This window comes from Erythrolamprus reginae, chromosome 4 (assembly GCF_031021105.1).
Source record: "Erythrolamprus reginae isolate rEryReg1 chromosome 4, rEryReg1.hap1, whole genome shotgun sequence".
Taxonomy (NCBI): domain Eukaryota; kingdom Metazoa; phylum Chordata; class Lepidosauria; order Squamata; family Dipsadidae; genus Erythrolamprus; species Erythrolamprus reginae.
In genome coordinates, this window is record NC_091953.1 from 8,140,276 (window position 1) to 8,157,240 (window position 16,965).

A 16,965-nucleotide genomic window follows, 5' to 3' on the forward strand; every position below is an offset into this window, starting at 1 on the left:
TATACAGGTGGAAGGCAGGTGGGCAGCCATTGTTTTTTCTGCAGTTCTGATTCTCCTCTGATTTATTATTATTATTTATTTATTACTTAGATTTGTATGCCGCCCCTCTCCGAAGACTGATGTCTGTGTCGGTCTTGTTGGGTTGCAGAACCAAACCAGACAGTTATAGAGGTGCAGATGACAGACTCAATGATTCCTCTGTAGAACCGTATCAGCAGCTCCTGGGGCAGTTTGAGCTTCCTGAGTTCTTTGCCTTTTTTTTTTTTTGACGTTTTTGATGTTAGATGACCATTTTAGGGTTATTTAGTGAAATCGCCCTAATTCCTTTTCATGATCGATTTAAAAGACCACACAAGACACCTGCGATTAATTTAAATACATTTCAGGTTTTAATACATACAGTGTTTATTAAAGATTAAAAGAGTTTAATTTAAAACTCAGTACCAGGTGATAAATAGACCCACATTTTATGGTGGTAGCATCCAATAAAAGCAAGGTCAAGTTATATACAGCATAAAGATGCCCAACTGCTCAGATTTAACCTGATGGAAGAGTTGATTCCCTGGACCTTAATCTCTGTATCTTCCTGGCTCTTCTCGCCAGCAAATCTCAACTGGAAGCAATTTATAACGGTGTCGTTTTTATTTTGTCATTTTTGCTACCATCAGCATCCGGAGCGGCAGCGTGGCTCCTACCCAAGTGTTAGGAGAGTTGATCATCCTTTCCCATAAGGTGGCTTCGTCTAATGTAGAGTCCATCCAATCCACTGGAATGCCATAGCTTTTGCCTAATAGAAGGGTTTAAATGAATGAGATTAGCAGCAAATATTGATTAGTTATCAGCACGGTAATAGAGGTTGTCTTCAATTTACAAGCATTTGTTTAGAGGCGTTTGAAATTACAAGCAACTGAGAAAAGTGACATAATTATCTTAACACACTCCCACAGAAAAGGGGGGGAGAGGGAGAAAGGGAGGGACAGAGAGAAAAGAAGGAAGGAAGGAGAAAAAGATACAGAGGGAGGGAGAAGGGGAAGGAAGGAAGGAAGGAAGGAAGGAAGGAAGGGGAAAATATACAGAGAAAGGAAGGAAAGAAGGAAGGAAGGAAGGAAGGAAGGGAAGAGAAGAAAGAAAAAGAGAAAGAAATAAAGAAAAAGAGAAAGGAAGGAAGGAAGGAGAAAAAGATACAGATCAAGAGGGAAGGAAGGAAAGAAGAGAAGAAGGGAAGAGAAGAAAGAAAAAGAGAAAGAAATAAAGAAAAAGAGAAAGGAAGGAAGAAGGAGGGAAGGAAGGAAAGAGAAAATGATAGAAATCCATACCTGTTCCAAGTCCTATTCTAAGCCCTCCTAGGAAATGGTTGGCCAGTTTATTATGATCCCAAACAGTAAGTTCCACACATGCTTCTTTCAAGTCTTCAGGTTTGAAGCCATCGTAAACCATGGTGTGGTTAAAGACTGGATTAGTCGTCTTTGCAACAGCTCTCGTTTTCTGACGGCTCTTTCTACTTGTATCCGGAAGAACGGTACTTCGGACAACAAAAACAAAAGAAATGAGAACCCAATACACTTTATATGTACATAGCTAATTGGGTTCGGCAATATATAGAATAAACCAACAATGATTGGCATAAGAGGGAGCCAGAAGCGTGATTCACTCTCTCGGCTACTCTTGGCTATTTCTGTTTTGTCTTTGCGACTATGCTGTAGTAAGAACCGTGTGTGCAAATGATGGTTTATGTATTTGTAAGCTGGAAAAGTTAAGATTATAGTATTGTATATTTATTGAGATGTACTGACTGATTTAATTGTGTATGACTAGGAATGTTCTTGACAAAGATATTTGCCAAAGTAAATAATATTTTATGCACTTAATGTATCTGGATTGTATTACTGAATTATTACTCATATCTCTGGGCTATCAGCTGGATATCTGCAAAACCTCCACGTTTCTTCTGTGTAGTGTGTCTTTGACCACTCAGAGGACTAACCCTGCACACTCCATAACATAACATAACATAACATAACATAAGTATTGCCCACAAGATCATATGCTGCAACGTCCTGCCTGTCGGCGACTACTTCAGCTTCAACTACAACAACACAAGAGCACACAACAGATTTAAACTTAATATTAACCGCTCCAAACTTGACTGTAAAAAATATGACTTCAGTAACCGAGTTGTCGAAGCGTGGAACTCATTACCAGACTCCATAGTGTCATCCCCAAACCCCCAACACTTTACCCTTAGATTATCTACGGTTGACCTATCCAGATTCCTAAGAGGTCAGTAAGGGGCGAGTACAAGTGCACTAGAGTGCCTTCCGTCCCCTGTCCTATTGCTCTCCTATATCTCCTATACCTTTCTTCTACTCCTATATCTCTTCTTCTATTCTTTCATTGATATGTTCTATTACCATTCCTTCTTTTCTATTATTTCTTAAATATATTTTACTATGAATATCTCCTCTGTAACCTTCATCATGTATTTTACTACATGTATATAGATATATACCCACTAAAACCCTCATTGTGTATTGGACTAACTAACTAACTAACTAACTAACTAACTAACTAACTAACTAACTAACTAAATAAATAAATAAATAAATAAACAAACAAACAAACAAATAAATAAATATGCAATGTAATATTAAAACACCTTTAAAAAAGCAATCTAAAACAATTTAACGAACATGTTCAGTCATGTCCAATTCTAGGGGGAACAACTGAGGAAGCCAGCATTATCTGAAGATGCTTCCTTAATCATGTGGCCAAGATCATTACCCGCGAGGCGCATGGAACGCTGTTTCCTCCCCACCAAAAGTGGTACCTGTTTATCTACTCGCATTTGCGTATTTTCAAACTGCTAGGTGGGCAGGAGCTGAGACAATCAATGGGAGCTCACCCCGTCGCAAACATTGGGGTCTCAAACTGACCGCTGACAAGCTCAGCATCTTTAACCGCTGCTCAGTGATGGACTTACCACTTCACAAAAGAATTGAGCTTTGGGCCTCTGAGGACAGGAAGGTCATTGCACTGTTTCACCCAAATGTGAACTTCGCCGGTAGCTGGAGCCTTTTTACCTTTAAAACAGAGACAAACATAACAGGTGATTAACAAAGGGGTTCAAATAATAATTTTACTTTTGGGGTTACCTGTTGACTGCATTTTTTATAGGTAGCAGAATAGAATAACAAAGTCGAAAGGGACCTTGGAGATCTACTAGTCCAGCCCCCTGGAAACTTTGGGGGTGACTTGGAAGAGGGGGGCTTGGCAGACAGCCCAGGAAGCCAATCTCCATTATCTTTGGTAGATTCGGATGATGAATTGCTAGACCCACGCATGCCTAGAGTTATGCATAGGAGAGAACAACTGAAGAATTATTACAGGCGATAGAGAATCCACCTGTGGTTGGGTGGGGCTCACGTAATCATAGCAGCTATTAAATTGGCAGCGTGTGGGCTCAGCAGCGTGGAGATTATCTGATCGTAGTTGTTGGGAGTCACGGACTTTGAGAAAAGAAATCCTTATAAGTTTTTGCCACGTCTGGAACAAACTGTATTTGTGCCGAACTTCACAGTACTGGTTTATTGTGGATTTATTGCTTGCCTTCTTATCGGACTGTAATCCATTACTGCCTTGTCTATACAAGAAATCCCTTTGAATTCTAAAAGGGAGTTTTGCTTCTCTTTTGTTGAGATAAAAAACATTTACTGGACTTCTACTGCGTGTGTGTGTCTGTTTTGAACCAATCTCCTTTTCATTGGAGGCTTGTACTAGAAGCCGGCAGAACACCCTCTTTCTCACTTTCTCCTCCCTTCTATATCTATATCTCTATATATCTTTATATCTACACACACACAAACACAGAACTGGAATACTTACCTACAACAGGCTGTGGGACATACTGGAGAGCTATCTTTATCTCCCCTCTGTTTTCAAGCTCTAATCCATTTAAGGGAGTCTTCACCATTTGGAAAAAGAAATGAAAAAATAAAGCAAAAAACAGTCCATGCTTATGAAAGGCCTACCACACATCGTTATCTGTACTTTTGTAACTCTACGTATCTTTTCATCAAACAGTATGCCGAAAGAAATACAAACAGTCACTGGGAATTTAAAGGGGTGGCTGAAACCCTCACATTCAACTATGTAATGTGACCGGCTATTTTGTTTTTTTTCCAAAACTAAAATTCACCACCACAAGCCAATAGTGTCATCCCCAAACCCTCAACACTTTACCCTTAGATTATCTACGGTTGACCTATCCAGATTCCTAAGAGGTCAGTAAGGGGCGAGTACAAGTGCACTAGAGTGCTTTCCGTCCCCTGTCCTATTGCTCTCCTACATCTCCTATACCTTTCTTCTATTCCTATATCTCTTCTTCTACTCTTTCATTGATATGTTCTATTACTATAACTTCTATTCTTTCTTAGATATATTTTACTATGAGTATCTCCTGTATAACCTTCACCATGTATTTTACTATGTGTATATAGATATACTGTATACCCACTAAAACCCTCATTGTGTATTGGACAAAATTAAAAAATAAATGAATAAAATAAACAGTAATCCCTCGCTACTTCGCGGTTCATCTTTTGTGCATTCGCTACTTCACGGGTTTTCAAAGGGGGCTTAAATCCATTAAATCCATTGAAAAGTTTAAATCCACTGGTAGGATATCACATGTAGTTCCAGCTGAGAAACATTATAGAATGACTGTTTAATACAAAGGATGGGTTTTAAAAGTCCAAATACTCATTAAATACATTAAAAAATATCTTTCCAGTACTTCAAGGAAATTCATTTTTCACGGGGGGTCTTGGAATGCATCCCCTGCGAAAAACGAGGGATTACTGTATACTGTATTTGTTTAAGTTCTCATGGCTATAAGCTTTACAAAAGCCAACTGTCACAGAAGCTTTGTACTTCAGGACATAAAACACAACACTGGTCAACACACACACAAAAACCATCAGCGAAGGTAGTATGTGTGTGTTTTATGGAGTTTGATGTGCTGATTCCAAAAATATGCTTAGTTTTGCTCTATCACATGAAGTTTTTGATATAGAAGCATTTTTGTTATTACGTTGTTTCTACATTTTCAATGTAGGTTTTCTGTAGGTTTAATTACTGTTTTCTTAATGTCGCCAGTATATTTCCTGTTGTGGTTGGCTCTGGGCCAGCTCCTGCCCAAAGGAATGTGGAGGTGGATTCAGGGGAAACATCAACATGTCATAGGCCTGTTTTATTGTCGAGAGAGTCAGGTAGTGCAGTTTCCTGGGACGAAGAAGAAGGTGGGTGTGACTTGGAAGAGGGGGGCTTGGCACACAGCCTAGGAAGCCAATCTTCATTATCTTCAGTCACTTTGGATGAGGAAGTTTTGGACCCACGCAGGCGCAGAATTATGCGTAGAAGAGACCAATTGAGGACATGTTACAGGAGATAAGAGAGGCTGATACAAATAGCAACGTGATAGTTTGGCCGTTGTGGAAGATTATCTGATTGCAGTTCTTCAAGACAATGCCTCCCTGTTTCTGAACTTTGTTTGTGGATTTTTCACACCTTTAACATCAAAGCAGAGTAAAGTGTGTGTGTGTGTTTCACTTTGTTGGAAGAAGGAGGGCTGTGACGTTTCTTCACAACTACTAGCTAAGTACTTAAGGACTGATTAAGGGACTTGTACAGCCTGCAAGGTTTTGGGGAAGAGTGCTCTTTGCAATACAAAAAGGGTGCTTTGTTTCTTTTGAATTTTGTGATAAATAACATTGTTTTGAACTTTCAAATGTGTGTGTGTCTGAAATTTGTACCCTTGAATTTTCAGGAGGCTTCTACCAGAGAGCCCAGCAGAACAATTTCCTATACCTTATAATAATTGATGCTGCTCCGTGGAAACTATACCTGCTACAGAAAAAACGATATACATTTTTGAAATCGGAACAAAAAAAGATTCAGAAAGGTACAGGTCAACTGCGATAATTACAAAAAAATATTTTTTTGTTCAGGGACATTTGGGGAAATTGTGCTACGCAGGATTATGAGCAAAGTGACCTTTTAAACTCAGAGGACACAGTTAGTAAATCAAAGCTTACCCTTGGTTTCAATGGATACCAGATCATTTGTTTGTTCTGACTGTCATTCCAGTCCCAGTTTGCCAAGTCCAGCTCCACTTCACCCAAGAAACTATTCCGCCCAAAAGTATCGTGATGCCAAACTGAGATATTCAATCTTTGGCTCTCCAAAACAGCTTTCTCTATTTTGTACTGCAGAGAAACAAAAAGACATGAAATAAGGCTAAGATAGAATAGAATAGAATAGAATAGAATAGAACAGAACAGAACAGAACAACAGAATTCTTTATTGACCAAGTGTGATTGGACACACAAGGAATTTGTCTTTGGTGCGTATGCTCTCAGTGTACATAAAACATGCATCCCAGCGGCTGGTTAGGTCCCACAGAGTCTGGTGCAGAAACAAAATCGCGCTGGTCCCACAAGCAATTATGAGCCTCCACAGCGAGCGCAATTTAGCATTCTGGCTAGTAGCCCACCCCTGCCTGTCAGTATTGGTGAGGATAGTTTTACAGATTGTTTGGTTGGACTGTTTATTGTTGGCTAGTTTCTTGATTGGGGTATCGTTTATTTCTCGATTGCTAGTCTGATTTAAACCTTGGAGTTAATCTATGCTCATGTTGGTACAGGGTACATGTTTGTTAGGGTTTGCCACTGTAAACTTGTATTATCACTTTAAACTTGTACTATCACTTTAACTGTTAAATATTCTAGGCTGGTTCGTCATAAGAGGGCGCCAGTACTCCTTCCCTCAAATGACGCTGTAACACTCATTTCTGCTCAGTCATTTTTACTTTGCCTTGATGGGGGGAGTGTATTTGCTTAGTGCATATGTTATTGTATTTGCTTAGTGCTTATCATCTTGTATTTGCTTAGCGCTTCTTATGGAATGTTTCTATTTTTTGTCTACAGTGATACCTCATCTTACAAACTTAATTGGTTCCAGGACGAGGTTTGTAAGGTGAAAGGTTTGTAAGACATAACAATGTTTCCCATAGGAAGCAATGGAAAAGCGATTAATGCGTGCAAGCCCAAAACTCACCCCTTTTGCCAGCCGAAGCACCCGTTTTTGCGCTGCTGGGATTCCCCTGAGGCTCCCCTCCATGGGAAACCCCACCTCCGGACTTCTGTGTTTTTGCGATGCTGCAGGGGAATCCCAGCAGCGCAAAAACAGGTGCTTCACTGGCAACGGAAGTCCGGAGGTGGGGTTTCCCAGCGAAGGGAGCATCAGTGAAATCGCAGCATCACAAAAACACAGAAGTCCTGGAAACCCCACATCCGGACTTCTGTGTTTTTGTGATGTTTTTGTGAAACTGGGATTCCCCTGCAGCATTGCAAAAACACGGAAGTCCAGAGGTGGGGTTTCCCATGGAGGGGAGCCTCAGGAGAATCCCAGGAGCGCAAAAATTGGTGCTTCGCTGGCAACAGAAGTCCGGAGGTGGGGCATCCCAGTGACGGCGGCTTGGGTTTGTAAGGTGAAAATAGTTTGGAAGAAGAGGGAAAAAAATCTTAAACCCCGGGTTTGTATCTCGAAAAGTTTGTATGACGAGGGGTTTGTAAGACGAGGTATCACTGTATATGTAAATAGCACTTATTAAGCATAATTCAAAGTGTTGGTTATGATCTATAAAGCCCTTCATGGCACCGGGCCAGATTATCTCAGGGACCGCCTTCTGCCACACGAATCCCAGCGACCAGTTAGGTCCCACAGAGTGGGCCTTCTCCGGGTCCCGTCAACTAAACAATGTCAGTTGGCGGGGCCCAGGGGAAGAGCCTTCTCTGTGGTGGCCCCGACCCTCTGGAACCAACTCCCCCCAGAGATTAGAATAGCCCCCACCCTCCTTGCCTTTTGTAAGCTCCTCAAAGCCCACCTCTGCCGTCAGGCATGGGGGAATTAAGATAATCTTTCCCCCTAGGCTTCTACAATTTATGCATGGTATGTTTGTATGTATGATTGGTTTTATAACAAGGGTTTTTAGCTGTTGTAGTATTGGATTTTTACATTCTGTTTTTTGTCACTGTTGTTAGCCGCCCCGAGTCCACGGAGAGGGGGCGGCATACAAATCCAATAAATAAATAAATAAATAAATAATAAATGACTAAGTCTGTGTCTTTGTTTCTTTGGCTTTATCACACACCCATGCTCTTGTTAAAATTCTCGGTGTACAGTGATCCCTCGATTTGCGCGTTCTCGATTAGCGCGAAACGCTGCAATGCGGTTTTTCAAAAAATATTAATTAAAAAATAAGTCCGCGTTTTTTTCCCTACACCACGGTTTTTCCCGCCCGATGACGTCATACTGATTGCTGATTGGCCAAAATCTCGACCAATCGTTGCAAACGCAAAAAAAAGCTTTGCAACTGTTGGAACTTGTTCAGACTTGTTGGAAGATGCCTCCTAAACGTTGCACACGGAGGCGGCGACGCTAAAAAGACCAGGAGGATACTCACAATTAAAGAGAAAATTGACAGCCGGTGAGAGGAAGGAAGGAGGGAAGGAGGGAGGGAGAGAAGGGAAGGAGGGAGGGTTGCCATTGCCATTGCCGCCAGCGCTGCCCTGTGGGTAGCGGCGAGGAGCCCGGAAAAATCACCATTGCATTGCCAGCCTCCGAACTTGCGTCGCTCCACCTTCTGCGCATGTGCGGCCATGGAACAAAGGGCGCGCATGCGCAGATGGTGTTTTTACTTCCGCATCCAGTATAACGCGGAAATCGGTTAGCGCGGGAGGTCTTGGAACGTAACCCCCGCGCTAACCGAGGGATCACTGTATGTCGAAGATCTCATAGCCTAGCTATACCGAAACATACCAACAACTCCCCTGGGTGAAAACCCTCCTCAGAAAGGAAGAAAAAGATGCCAGTTACCCGTAATATCTCATTGTAGACAGGATTCAGTGTCTTCTTCTTCACAGACGTCTTCCTTTTGCCCAATTTATGCTTCTCTGGCAGCAAGTAACTCTTCACGTATCTAAAAAGGTGTCGTGTTCAAATACGAGAAGACAAAAGAGTCAGAATACGATTTCCAGTGAAGCTCAATACCAACCTAAAAACCTTCAGTTAGAGCAGTGTTTCCCAACCTTGGCAACTTGAAGATATCTGGACTTCAACTCCCAAAATTCCCCAGCCAGCAAATGCTGGCTGGGGAATTCTGGGAGTTTTAAGTCCAGATATCTTCAAGTTGCCAAGGTTGGGAAACACTGAGTTAGAGTTTAAGTTTCTTTTTAAATGAAAAAAAGAAAGAAAAAGAAGAAATCTATGATTTCTTTATAGCTTCTTCTAAAAATTAAAATATGAAATATGTGTTTTTCCCTGGACAAATTCCTTTCAGCCCTATTTGGGTTTATCCATTTACTGAATTTTATAAACTGATGGCAGAAAAAGACCCAATGGTCCATTGAGTTTTTTCTTTGTTGGTTTCTATTTTATTTTTAATTAATTTTATTAGCAGGAGACTCTGAATTCTAGTCCTGCTTTAGGCACGAAAGCCAACTGGGTGACTTTGGGCCAATCACCAGGAGTCTGAGAGTTCTAGTTCCGCCTTAGTCATGAAAGCTGATTTGATGACTTTGGGCCAATCACCAAGAGATGGTAAGCTCTAGTCCCGCCTTAGGCATGAAAGCCGACTGGGTGACTTTGGGCCAATCACCAGGAGATGGTGAGTTCTAGTCCCGCCTTAGGCATGAAAGCCGACTGGGTGACTTTTTTATTTTTTATTTATTTATTCATTTGTCCAATACACAATACATATGGAAGAGAATAGACATGAAGTAATATATATAAAGATAATATGTAAAAATAGAGGAGAAGATATATGAAAGGAAGAAAATATATCTGATATATGAAATAAAGAGGGCCAATCACCAGGAGACAAGGAGTTCTATCCCACCTTAGGCATGAAAGCCCACTGGTTGATTTTGGGCCAATCACCAGGAAACAGTGAGTTCTAGTCCCGCCTTAGGCATGAAAGCTGACTGGGTGACTTTGGACCAATCACCAGGAGACAGTAAGTTCTAGTCCCACCTTATCCATGAAAGCCAGGGATAGGCAAAATTGGGTCTTCTATGACATGGGGACTTCAACTCCCAGAATTCCTGAACTAGCATGATTGGCTCAGGAATTCTGGGAGTTGAAGTCCACAAGTCATAGAAGAGCCACCTTTGCCTACCCCTGCCCTGAGCCAACCCCACCTCACAGGGTTGTTGTGGAAAAAAACAGGAGGAGGAAGGTGCAATGGATATATTTGCTACCTTGATTTTTTTTTTATCGAAGTAATAAAGATGAGATACAAACAAACAAATAAACAATGAAAATAATATGACACAGTTCTTTCTTTTTAAAGAAATGACTGTTTCTGGTTCCCTCCTCCAGCTGCACTTACGGATCCGAACGTTGCCTTTTCACGTCTGCGATTGCCAAATCTTTGCCCTGGGCAACAAAAATATGGAACTCCTTCAACTGTTCCACGTAGTCAATGGCAAACTGGATATTCCCTTTCACGTCCACGTTGCCAAAATCTCCACTGTACACGCTCATCACACTGGTGCTCACCTACAGATGTCCGAAAGGAAGAGAATAATTTTTTTTTTTTTTTAAAGGTGAGTTCCTAGGTGCTTCAGCATAGGAAAGGCAGCAAAGCGCAGAAGAAGAAAAAACTATCTCTGGATGCGATAGAAAAGTAATGAAGAACAGCTGAGAAACCCTTTACAGATACAGTGGTACCTCTACTTACGAACTTAATTCGTTCCATGACCAGGTTCTTAAGTAGAAAAGTTTGTAAGAAGAAGCAATTTTTCCCATAGCAATCAATGTAAAAGCAAATAATGCATGCGATTGGGGAAACCACAGGGAGGGTGGAAGCCCTGTTTCCTCCCAGGAGATTCCTAGAGAGGCCCCACGGAGGCTTCTCCCTGCCTTTTCCGGCCCTGTTTCCTCCCAGGAAATTCCTAGAGAGGCCCCACAGAGGCTTATCCCCACCTTTTCGGACCTGTTTCCTCGCAGGAGATTCCTAGAGAGGCCCCACGGAGGCTTCTCCCCACATTTTCTGGCCCAGTTTCCTCGCAGGAGATTCCTAGAGAGGCCCCACAGAGGCTTCTCCCCGTCTTTTCGGACCTGTTTCCTCGCAGGAGATTCCTGGAGAGGCCCCACAGAGGCTTCTCCCTACCTTTTCCAGCCCTGTTTCCTCCCAAGAGATTCCTAGAGAGGCCCCAGGGAGGCTTCTCTCTGCCTTTTCCGGCTACAGTTTCGGAGGCTTGGGTTTGTAAGTGGAAAATGGTTCTTGAGAAGAGGCAAAAAAATCTTGAACATCCGGTTCTTATCTAGAAAAGTTCGTAAGTGGAGGCGTTCGTAGATAGAGGTACCACTGTATTATTCAAAGGGAGAGACATAATCCACACCTCCAAAGAATGCATGCTCTTTTTTAGAAAGCAAAAAAAATCATTAGGAGCGCTCATGCAAAGAATTAATTTTATTCAGCCGACCCAGCAGAAAATATTTCATCTGCTCTTTTTTAATTCTATGACAAAGTTACATTGATTCTCAACTGGTTTGGAACTCATCAAAGTTAGTACTCAATGCATTTTACATAAATTTTGTTTGGTACTCAACACACAAGCTAGAATTTGTCATTGTCAGCTGCCTTGTGACTCACTGCATTATTCCTCAGGGGAAAATTTTGTTTGGTACTCCTTTTTTGGTACTCATTGTGTTACCCGGAACCAATTAACTACTAATATGTACTTGACAAAGAAAAAGAAAGAAAGAAAGAAAGAAAGAAAGAAAGAAAGAAAGAAAGAAAGAAAGGGAAGGAAGGAAAGAAGGGAAGGATGGAAGGGAAGGAAGAAAGAAAGAAAGAAGGAAGGAAGGGAAGGAAGGAAAGAAGGGAAGGATGGAAGGGAGGGAAGGAAGGAAGGAAGGGAAGGAAGGGAAGGAAGGAAAGAAGGAAAGAAGGGAAGGATGGAAGGGAGGGAAGGAAGAAAGAAAGAAAGGGAAGGAAGGATGGAAGGGAAGGAAGGAAGGAGGAAGGATGGAAGGAAGGAAGGAAGAATAGTGAAGTACCCCTCTTAACTAGTTTTTGATTTTCCTTTCTGTACTCATTATTTGGAGATTTGCACCCAGACCTATTATATAATTATCCATTGGTGACATTTAGCATTTTGTCTTAGCATTTAGTTGATGACAGTCAATTCTCTTATTCTCCAAAAAGAATGCAATGAGTAAGGCAATATAAGACCCTGTTTTATAGATATTTACGGTCAGTTCCATCTCCCCTGAAAATTCAAGGCTGATTTAAAATTCTGGCTTCAAAATACAAGTGCACTTTGCAAATTCAAAAATGCAAAATACTTTATTAGCATGCTTCTGGGTGAACTTCATCAAGATTTGCTAAAGAAAGAATTCTACATCAATGCCGAATTGAAAAAATTCAACCCGTCTTCATGGTGCAACGGCCTGGCAGCCGGCTATCAGCAGAAGTAGCCTGCAGTACTGCCTTTTGACCACTGTGTCACTGCAGCTTGAAATGGTCGCTAAACTTCAAATGGTGATTACACAAACTTTTGTCAACCTGTAATAATTACTCAAGATCCATTATAAGAGCACCAAGCATTATTCCCAATAGAAGTCAGAGAAGACTATTAGTAAAAGCAGCACATGATTAACTAGAGCTTTGGTTTACATACAGAAGACAAGGATGCCAATCCAGAAGAGCCACTAAGATTGGTTAAGGAACTTGGGCTCTTCTTGATTTTCGCATGTAGGTAACTGCTCTCTGATGCTGAATCTGTCTCTCTGTCATCGCTCTACAAGACATTACACAAAAGGAGAGAAAGAAAAGTCTGCACAGATGTTTTAAAAAGTGGTAAGGACAACAAACAGCTTTGCCAAGATTCCCCAAGTCTGGGATCCAGCCATAACTCAGGTTAATGTGGCGTGCATAATTTGCATGCAATAATTTAAGCAGCACTTAAATGAAAAACAACAGAAAGGGAATTTAGTTGGCGCCTTCAGAAGATACAGCGTTCCCTCTTCAAACAAACTCGGATCGGTTTTGAAGGAAAGGAGGCCAGCTGCCCAGTTTCGCTGGCTAGTCACACAGGGGACTCCAAACTTGGCAACTTTTAAGACTTGTGGACTTCGATGCCTAGAATTCTGAGAGATGAAGTCTATAAGTTTTAAAGTTGCCAAATTTGAAGATCCATGGGCTAGTGGCAGAGATAATACAAGTGACATGTTGTTGTGGACCTGTGAACTTCAATAAACAGAATTCTGGGAGTTGAAGTCCACAAGTTTTAAAGTTGCCAAGTTTGAAGATATATGGGCTAGTGGCATAGATAAGACAAGTGTCACGGTGTGTTGTTGTATTTCGTTCTGGGCTTTTAAAAAAAAGGCCATGTGTCCATTAGACAAAGGAGCCAGTGTTGCAATCCTCAGGTTTTATCAAATCTGATTCTATGGGGAAAGAAAATAATTTCTAATTCCAGAGATTGAATAGATTGGTTGGTTGGTTGGTTGGTTGGTTGGTTGGTTGGTTGGTTGGTTGGTTGGTTGGTTGGTTGGTTGGTTGGTTTGTGTGTGTGTGTGTTTGTGTCAACCAATAATAATAATAATTATTATTATTATTATTATTATTATTACAGTGGTACCTCGAGATACGAGTTTAATTCGTTCCGGACCTGGGCTCTTAAGTCGAGCAGCTCTTATCTCGAACGACTTTTCCCCATAGGAATTAATGTAAATAATTTTAATTGGTTCCAGCCCTCAAAAAACTCACAAAGTTAGTCTAAATTATGCAGAAAGACATGTTTTTAATGAAGAAATGTACATGTACATATAAATGAATAATGAAGTTTCTTTCACTTAACTTGTAAACTTTCTTAAACTTTTAAATTTACATATGTTCAACTTCTCTGCCACCCAATCCTGTAGGACAGAGGTCCCCAACCCTTTTTGCACCAGGGACCGGCTTTAAGCGATCAAGAGAGGAATGGGTGAATGAATGGACGGAGGGTGGGAAGGAAGGAAAGAGGGAAGGGACAGGAACAGAGGAAGGAAGCAAGGAAACTTATGAAAGGGGAGAGTAAGAGAGGAATGAGTGAAGGGAGGGAGGGAGGGAAGAAGGTGGGAAGGAGAAAGAAAAGAAATAGAGGAAGGGAAGGTAAAAGAGAGAAAGAAAAAGAGCAAGAAAGAAAGAAAGAAAGAAAGAAAGAAAGGGGGAAGGGACAGGAACAGAGGAAGGAAACAAGGAAACTTATGAAAGGGGAGAGTAAGAGAGGAATGAGTGAAGGGAGGGAGGGAAGAAGGTGGGAAGGAGAAAGAAAAGAAGAAATAGAGGAAGGGAAGGTAAAAGAGAGAAAGAAAAAGAGCAAGAAAGAAAGCTGCAAGCACCCCCCCGAGCCCCCCAGGCCGGCTGCAACCTTTTAAAACACGCGCGCCGCTTCGCAGCTGTCTCCTGAAGCCGAACGTGGAAGTTAGCGTTTGGCTTCAGGAGACAGCTCCTTGGCGCTTGTATCTCGAATTTGGGCTTGTAAGTAGAACAAAAATATCTCTCCCCTCCCAGCTCTTATCTCGAGTTGCTCTTAAGTAGAGCAGCTCTTATGTCGGGGTTCCACTGTATTATTATTATTATTATTTATTAGATTTGTATGCTGCCCCTCTCCAAGGACTCAGAGCGGCTAGGATAGTAGTTTATATAAACATAACATAGAAAATAATGATAAAAAAAGACAATAGGACAGGGACGGTAGGCACAATGGTGCACTTATGCACGCCCCTTACAGACCTCTTAGAAAAGGGAAGAGGTCAACTGTAGACAATCTAAGATTAAAGATTTGGGGGTTTCGGGAAGAATAATAATATAATAATAATAATTTGGACCGCTGAGGTTGCTTGCGGAAATTCCTCCTGATCTGAACGAATGAGGAGAAACTTAAAAGACTTTCTTAAGATCAGAAGGAATGGTCTTAAGAAACTTTAAAGAAACTTGAGGAATTTCTTAAGAAATAATAATAATAATAATAATAATAATAATAATAATAATAATAATAATATATTATTATTATTATTATTATTTATTGTTTTGTTCTATTATTATTATTATTATTATTATTATTATTATTATTATATACCCTAACTCAGTGATGGTGAACCTTTTTTCCCGCAGGTGCTGAAACAGTGTGTACATGCGTTATTGTGCATGCATGACTACTCACACCCCTAATTCAATGCCTGGGGAGGGAGAAAACAGCTTCTCCTGCCCCCAGAGGCCCTCTGAAGGCCAGAAATGGCTTGTTTCCAAACTTCTGGAGGGCCCAGTAGGCTCAGGTTTTGCCCTCCTCTGGTTCCAAAGGCTTCCCCTATCCACCCCACCCCAGGAGGCTCTCTGGAAGCAAGGACGCCCTCGAAGAGCCTTGTGCAATCCAAAAATCAGCTGGCTGGCCCACACATGCACACTGGAGCTGAGCTAGGGCAACAGATATGGCTCCATGTGCCACCTGTGGTACCCGTGCCATAGGTTCACCATCACTGCCTTAGCTGGATGAAAAGCAATCAGAGGGCTGGTTTTGCTTTGCAGTTAAATACACATTTTGCAACACAAATTACAATTTTAGAGGGGGGGGGAATTAATTGCCATCCCTTTAGAGAAAATAAAATGTGAAGTATGAAACCGATGATGGTTTCAATGTGTGAAAGCAGTTGTTCAACCAGAGCAGATGCATAAAATGTTATTTATGAGCCCCTAAGAAAGAAAAGTGCTGCTTTCTTAATAGGATTCTCCAAGGTTATTTTCTTTCTTACAACATTCAGACTGATTGCAATGGAAAGCAAATCTACAACCTTCATTTCTTTACCCTCCTGATTTCTAGTTGCCGTACATTTTATTAAAAACAGCACAACCTTCAAGCAAAATCAACATTACGGTTTTTCTTAAAGAGAGATTGAAAACACTTGCCTCATCCTGAAGAAACGCTGGGACCGATTTGCTGATTATCTTAATTTTTTCCGGGCGCGAAAACTGACTGTCGGAGAGAGGAGGTGCTGTGGAAACTAAAAAGCAGCAATTCACATGGAGAGAGCTAGTTAGACTCTAGTCTTGCTAAAAAGGTTGACTCATAAAGTGTTATTGGAAAGGGGAAAAAACAACCACCCCGTCAAAAACGTGCAAGTTACGTTTTAATAAAAACCAGCAAAATTCTTTGCAAAGAATTAACGTAGCTCATGATCTCCTCTAAAATGTCCTATTGCTCTCCTATATCTCTATAGGAGATATCTCCTATACCAGTGATTTTCAACCTTTTTTGAGCCGCGACACGTTTTTTACATTTACGAAACCCTGGGTCACATTGAGCGGGGTGGGGTGGGGCTAAAAAAAGTTTGGACAAAAAAAATCTCTCTCTCTCTTCTTCCCTTTTGCTCTATTTCTCTCTCCCTCTTTCTCTCCCTTCCTTCCTCTTTCTTTCTCTCTCTCCATCCCTCTTTCTTTCTCTTCCTTCCTTCCTCTCTTTTTTGTTCTTTCTCTCTCCCTCACTCTCTCTCTATGTCTTTCTCTCTCTCTCCTTCCCTCCCTCTTTCTCTCTCTCTCATGCTTTCTTTCTCTCTCTTTCTCTCTCTCTTTCTCTCTTGCTTTCTTTCTCTCTCTTTCTCTTTCTTTCTTTCTCTTATTCTCTTTCTCTCTCTTGCTTTCTTTCTCTCTCTCTTGTTCTTTCTCTCTCGGTCGCTCTTTCTCTCTCTTGCTTTCTTTCTCTCTCTCTCTCTTGCTTTCTTTCTCTTGCTTTCTCTCTCTCTTGCTTTCTTTCCCTCTGACCTTCGCGGCACACTTGACCATGTCTCGCGGCACACTGGTTGAAAAACACTGTCCTATACCATTCTTCTTTCCTATATTTATTCTATTCTTCCACTGAT

At 41.3% G+C, this 16,965-nt stretch overlaps 1 protein-coding gene across 7 annotated transcripts in view; it reads right to left on the minus strand.

Moving 5' to 3' along the window:
• Positions 1 to 366: 366 nt before the first annotated feature.
• Positions 367 to 16,965, minus strand: part of SYTL2 (synaptotagmin like 2) — an 84,153-nt gene continuing 67,554 nt past the window's right edge. For all 7 annotated transcript variants that reach the window (XM_070749567.1, XM_070749565.1, XM_070749562.1 and 4 more), the window contains exons 11-19: positions 16,016 to 16,110; positions 12,747 to 12,866; positions 10,448 to 10,617; positions 8,935 to 9,037; positions 6,093 to 6,263; positions 3,883 to 3,961; positions 2,981 to 3,080; positions 1,317 to 1,522; positions 367 to 787 (exon numbers count right to left, since the gene is read on the minus strand). In XM_070749567.1, the coding sequence (XP_070605668.1) occupies positions 642 to 787; positions 1,317 to 1,522; positions 2,981 to 3,080; positions 3,883 to 3,961; positions 6,093 to 6,263; positions 8,935 to 9,037; positions 10,448 to 10,617; positions 12,747 to 12,866; positions 16,016 to 16,110 (1,190 nt within the window). In that variant the 3' untranslated portion in view covers positions 367 to 641. The remainder of the gene's footprint in view (positions 788 to 1,316; positions 1,523 to 2,980; positions 3,081 to 3,882; positions 3,962 to 6,092; positions 6,264 to 8,934; positions 9,038 to 10,447; positions 10,618 to 12,746; positions 12,867 to 16,015; positions 16,111 to 16,965) is intronic.